Source organism: Somniosus microcephalus, chromosome 1 (genome assembly GCF_052327205.1).
Source record: "Somniosus microcephalus isolate GS21.2 chromosome 1, FLI_Smic_1.0, whole genome shotgun sequence".
Lineage (NCBI taxonomy): Eukaryota > Metazoa > Chordata > Chondrichthyes > Squaliformes > Somniosidae > Somniosus > Somniosus microcephalus.
This window is the reverse complement of record NC_140987.1, coordinates 75,488,210-75,494,209: the sequence shown is the minus strand read 5'-3', so window position 1 is coordinate 75,494,209 and position 6,000 is coordinate 75,488,210. Positions and strand designations below refer to the sequence as shown.

General features: G+C 47.0%; 1 protein-coding gene across 4 annotated transcripts in view; it reads left to right on the top strand.

Moving 5' to 3' along the window:
• The first annotated feature begins 3,887 nt into the window (after positions 1 to 3,887).
• The window catches only part of tnksa (tankyrase, TRF1-interacting ankyrin-related ADP-ribose polymerase a), a 205,264-nt gene continuing 203,151 nt past the window's right edge, over positions 3,888 to 6,000 (top strand). For 2 of the 4 annotated variants that reach the window (XM_085983213.1, XM_085983203.1), the window contains exon 1: positions 3,893 to 4,233. In XM_085983213.1, coding sequence (XP_085839339.1) covers positions 3,948 to 4,233 — 286 coding nt within the window. In that variant the 5' untranslated portion in view covers positions 3,893 to 3,947. Of the gene's footprint in view, positions 4,234 to 6,000 lie in introns of all 4 variants that reach the window. The other 2 variants (XR_015077716.1, XM_085983225.1) reach the window with 2 other exon arrangements.

The following is a 6,000-nucleotide window of genomic DNA, read 5'->3' as shown; positions in this document are numbered from 1 at the left end:
ACAAAATTGAAGCAGTAGTTAAGGCTCCAGTGCCTGAAAATGTGTCGCAACTGAGGTCATTCCTCGGATTGGTGAATTACTAGCATAAGTTTTTGCCGAAATTGGCCACAATTCTGCACCCACTGAACGCCCTACTACAAACTGGAGTAGCATGGAAATGGAGCGATGAATGTAAGTGGGCCTTTCAGAAGAGTAAAGACCTAATCACTTCAAGAGAAGTATTGGCTCACTACAACCCATCACTACCGATAAGACTGGCGTGTGATGCATCTCCCTACGGCATTGGAGCGGTACTGTCACATAAATTCCTTGATGGTTCAGAGAGGCCGATAGCTTTTGCGTCACGCTCGTTAACTTCAGCCGAGCGTAACTACGCCCAGATTGACAGAGAGGCCCTCAGCCTGGTGTGGGGGGTGAAGAAGTTCAATCACTACCTGCACGGTCAGAAATTTACTCTACTAACTGATCATCAACCTCTGGTCTCCATTTTCAACCCTCAGAAGGGCGTCCCGATAATGACAGCACAACAGCTACAGAGGTGGTCCCTTTTCCTAGGGGCACACCAATATGACATCGAGTACAAAGGAACTAAACAGCATGGGAATGCTGATGGATTGTCGCGCCTACCGTTGCCGACGGTGGAAGAAGCACCTGCAGTGGATCCAGTGGAGATATTCCACTCGACCATAGTTGAATGTCTACCTGTGATGAATGCAAACATAGAAAAGGAAACACGAAATGACCCGACACTCTCCTGGGTCTATGATTTAATGGTGAAGGGATGGCCAGCACATGGCGAACCACTGTTGCCAGCATTCTCGCCGAGAAGAGAACAGCTGTCAGTGTGCAGAGGAACCTTGATGTGTGGATCCAGAGTAGTAATTCCACCCAAATTGAAGGATAGAGTGCTCAATGAGCTTCATGAGGGTCATCTGGGAGGGGTAAAAATGAAGAACTTAGCCAGAGCGTTTGTGTGGTGGCAGGGAATTGATAGAGAAATCGAAGAGATGACCAAGAAGATGTACAGGATGCCAGAAGGTCCAAAACACCACACCACAAGCCCCTCTACATCCATGGGAGTGGCCCTCATCTCCATGGCAAAGGATGCACATTGATTTTGCTGGTCCATTTATGGACTCGATGTTTTTAATTGCGGTGGATGCACATTCAAAGTGGCCAGAGGTAATAAAAATCTCCTCAACCATCACAGAAAAAACTATCACAGTCTTACGAACCATATTCGCCAGAAATGGGCTGCCTGAACAGATTTGCTCTGACAAGGGACCACAGTTTGTGTCTGAAGAGTTCCGGAGGTTCTTAAAGAACAATGGTGTTAAGCATTACACATCCGCCCCATATCATCCAGCCACCAATGGATTGGCTGAGAGGTTCGTTCAAACATTCAAGAAGACTATCAAGGCAATGTGTAATGAAGACATACCCCTACAACACAAGGTGGACAACTTCTTGTTTGCCTACCGGAATGCGACACATGCGGTTACCAACCAAACTCCAGCCATGATGTTCTTCAATCGAAGACTACGATGCCGCTTGGATTTGGTTAAGCCAAACATCAGAAGAGATGTGGAGAACAGGCAGTTTCAGAATATGAATGAAAGGCCGACCAGGAGTTTTAAGATAGGTCAACCAGTTTTGGCCCGGGACTACCGCACAGAGAAATGGCAGCCAGGAACGATCTGCACACGGCAAGGACCTCTAATGTATACCGTGGACATTGGAGAGAGCATTGTAAGACGCCATGCTGACCAGATTCTAGAGTCACTGGAAAACGTCAACTCCACACCACGATCTGATACACCTGGTGATGAAACCGAAGTACCAATTGCATCTACCTCAGAATCGGGAATATTGGAAGCAGACGAACCCAACAACGACGTTGATTCCGAATCAACTCTGCCAGAAGAACCTGATACCCCAAAGAGGCGTTATCCGACAGAATCAGGAAGCCTCCTCAAAGACTGAACTTATAATTGCTTAACTTCAGCTAATGTATATGACAACTGTAATTGTAAATATGTTACTTAATTATTAATCGAATGTTATGTACTGTTTAGCTAAAAGGGGAGGAATTGTTGTGTATGTACTTTGCAGAAGGAACTATATTCTGCAGCCCCTGTATACTGCAGTACCAGTAGTGACCACCCCTGTATATAAGCCTGTGTAGTAACTTTGCATAGTAGTTCCAGTTTTGTCTCCACTCAGTAAACACCTGTTATAACCAACACCTGCAGTCCGTGTCTCAATTACACACGGACATAATACAAGTCATCGGTCACGGCTTGTCTTTAGAAGCAGACACATCCGCACATGCTGAAATGGGCTCCACAGAACTGTCGACATCACAAAATCATTAATTTAAGACATGTCATGTGGGAAGTGTAGCATGCTTGGAACCTATGATTCCCAAAGCTCTCCACCACTTGGGTTTTCCTCACCTCATGTCTGGGTTTAATTGATAGAGATTGATTGCCATGATTAGTCAATAATTCCATTATCGTTGTATCATGTGATTACCAGGATGGTAGAAGGCAAACTAGATAAGAATGTAAAAACATAAGAAATAGGAGCAGGAGTAGGCCATTTGGCCCCTCAAGCCTGCTCCGCCATTCAATAAGATCATGGCTGATCTTCTACCTCAACTCCACTTTCCTGCATTATCCCCAAATCCCTTGACTCCCTTAATATCCAAAAATCTATCGATCTCTGTCTTGAATGTACTCAACGACTGAGCCTCCACAGCCTTCTGGGGTAGAGAATTCAAAAGATTCACCACCCTGAGTGAAGACATTTCTCCTCATCTCAGTCCTAAATGGCCGACCCCTTATTCTGAGACTGTGACCCCTGGTTCTAGACTCTCCAGCCAGGGGAAACACCCTCCCTGCATCTACCCTGTCAAACCCTATAAGAATTTTGTATGTTTCAATGAGGTCACCTCTCATTCTTCTAAACTCTAGATAATATAGGTCTAGCACTGAAATTAAATATCTACCTGTAACACAAATCACTACAAGTAGTGTAGGCAAAAAGCAGCAACTCCTTCCCCCTCTTCTCTGAATTCCCACTCTTTCCAAATTCCCAAATAAAACACTGTTTAAGTACACTCCATTTTAATCCTGCACTATGCAGACTGCTAGATGGACCTTGATCTTTTTTCATCCAGAAATTCCTATGAAGAGGACCATTGGGCCTATAATAGTTCATCCATCCAGAATCATTCTAGTCCCCCGCCTCCCCCCATCTCATATATTGCTGCATCTAGCTTCCTAAATACAACATAGAACATGCATAGGGAGAAATTGTTTCCACTGGCAGGAAGATTGGTGACCAGAGGACACAGATTTAAGATAATTGGTAAAGGAGCTGGAGGGAAGATGAGGAGTAATGTTTATATGCGGTGGGCTGTTATGATCTGGAATGCACTGTGTGAAAGGGTGGTGGAATCATATTCAATATAAACTTTCAAAAGGAAATGGATATATATTGAAAAGGAGAAATATAGGGCTGTGGGAGGGAGTGGGACTAATTGGATAGTTTTTTGAAGAGCCGGCACAGACACGATGGGCCAAATGGCCTCCTTCTCTGTGCTGTGTGATTCTATGCCAGGAGTGGCACTCATGAGCAGTGTGCTCCTCCCTGCACTGCGCGACACGGCTCAGCCTCGCCGCCTCCCAGCCCTGCTTGACACTTTGGCCTCACGCCAGGCGCAACCCCGAGAGCGCCACCGCCGTCACCCAGCCCCGCATTCCGTACGTGCGCACTCCCGCTTAGGGGGCCGACGTTCACGTACGTGCGCACTCCCGCTTAGGGGGCCGACGTTCACGTACGTGCGCACTCCCGCCTGGTGGGGGCGTCCGACGTTCACGGACGTGCGCACTGGCGCCCGCTCTCAGTGACGTCAGGTGGCGTTGCTGCAGTGACGGTGGAAGATGGCGGCGCGGCGGAGTCAGCTCTCTCCCAGCGCCTCGGACCCGGGCCCGACCACGGCTCCGGTCTCCGACAGGCCCGACTCGCCAGGGTTCACCGGCGGTAACTCCACCCCCCCGGGCCCGGGGGCGGCAACAGGTGGTGGCGCAGTGAGCGACTCCGGCCGCGAGCTGTTCGAGGCCTGCAGGAACGGCGACGTTTTGCGGGTGAAACGCCTGGTGGATTCAGGCAATGTGAACGCCAAGGACATGGCCGGCAGGAAATCTACGCCGCTGCACTTCGCCGCAGGTGTGTAACCGCATTTTGCGGGAGGTCGGGGGATTAGAGCGATGCCTACGGGGAGGTGGGGCTAGTGGCACTCACCCGATGGTGACGGGAGCCCGGGGCCGAGGGCCGCCTGAGCGAGATCGAGCCTACTCTCTACCCCGGGCACAGCTTCAGCTTCGGGGCCCTGGGACTCGCTGCCGTCAAAACAACGCAGCAACTGGGGTGGGGGAGGAGTGGGGATGAAGGTGCTGCCATGGGACCGGAGAAGAGCGGTGACGAGGATCACTGGAATCAGAGGCTGGGATCAGTGGGACCTGCTGCAAGTATTAAAAACTGACAGCCCAATGCAACCTTTACCAGGATTGCCATGTCTCGTGTGGCATGAGTTCATGTTGTTTAAATGGACTTCATAGAGGAGGGGAGGTGCAGAAAATGTTGGGCGTAAGGGGCGGATAGTCCTTCTGTTGTGATGTAAACAATAGTTTCATTATTGGGTCATTTGTAAAGTGGGAGGTGGCTGTGCTGAAGGTGTGATGCACACCACTCTCCTTTCTCAAGTGAAAACTGTTTGTTAACATAGGGACAGACGAAAATGATGGCAGGAAAAGACCAGCTGGTCCACCTAAGCCTGCCCCACACTCATGATGGCTAGAATAACATGACGAGACACCTCCTACTCCCTCCCCCCCCACCCCCCACACGCACACTTTCTACGTGGTCCATATGATCTCCTGGACTGGTTTTGATCACCTAAGGGGATCAGAGAGGAATTTTCCAGAGTGATTTTTCCCTTATTGGCCTTGGGTTTGTTTGCCTCTCCCAAGTGATTATTTTGGGAAATTCCTGTCTGGCCCCCTTGGGTGACATAAACCAGTCTAGGGGATCACATGGACCACGTGCTAATTGTAAAACCACTTATTCTATATAATGCGATCTCTGCCCAGTCAAGAACAAAATACTATTTTTTGTATGGTGACACCATTGCCCGCTGCAGTTGCTGTTGCAGATTTTCATTTCTCAGGATCCCCTAAAGTTATTGGAACTGCTTTCCTTCCTTCCTAGTCTACACAAACCTTTTAAAGCTCGAGCTTGCCGTCAACTAATCTCTACTTGATCCAACTTGTTTTCGCTCCTACTCTTTTCAACCATGCTGAAGTGAGCCGTGGCTCTTCCCTTGGGTTTCTCAAATGTTGTCAAGTTTTAGAAATAAATTTCAGGGCGATTACAAAATTGGGTAAAGTAGATCAGTCCCCACCACTTATTGAACTGAAAGAACTTGGATATGGCATAGCTAATATTCATATCACCCAATAAAGTGCACATACAATCAACTTGGACTTAGTATAATTGAAAAAAAACACATTCAGGTACGAAAAAGCAGATAATACACGGTTTTGAAAAACAATGCTATATGTGGTACTTTATTAGATTGTTCCTGCAGTTTCTAAAACTTATGGGGCTGGCAGCATGTGTACAATTGCAAATTTGTATCTGCACGGTAAAAATGGAGGCAAAGAAATTTGCAGTGAAAGTGCAACCTTCAAATATCCATCTTCTCTTCAAAATAAAAATTTCCAAACAAAAAGTTTTTTTTTAATTCAAGTCTCAATTCTCTTAAATATTTCAGTTAGTCGTTGCTAGCAGCATGTACCAGATCTGAAAATAACTTCTCTGATTCAACCAAATCACAAGTCAGGTTCAATTTAAAATGGTAAAACTATTGCAATAATGAATACAAGAATACATAAAGATTTTTGTTCAAATCAAATATAAAACTAGGCTTGAAGA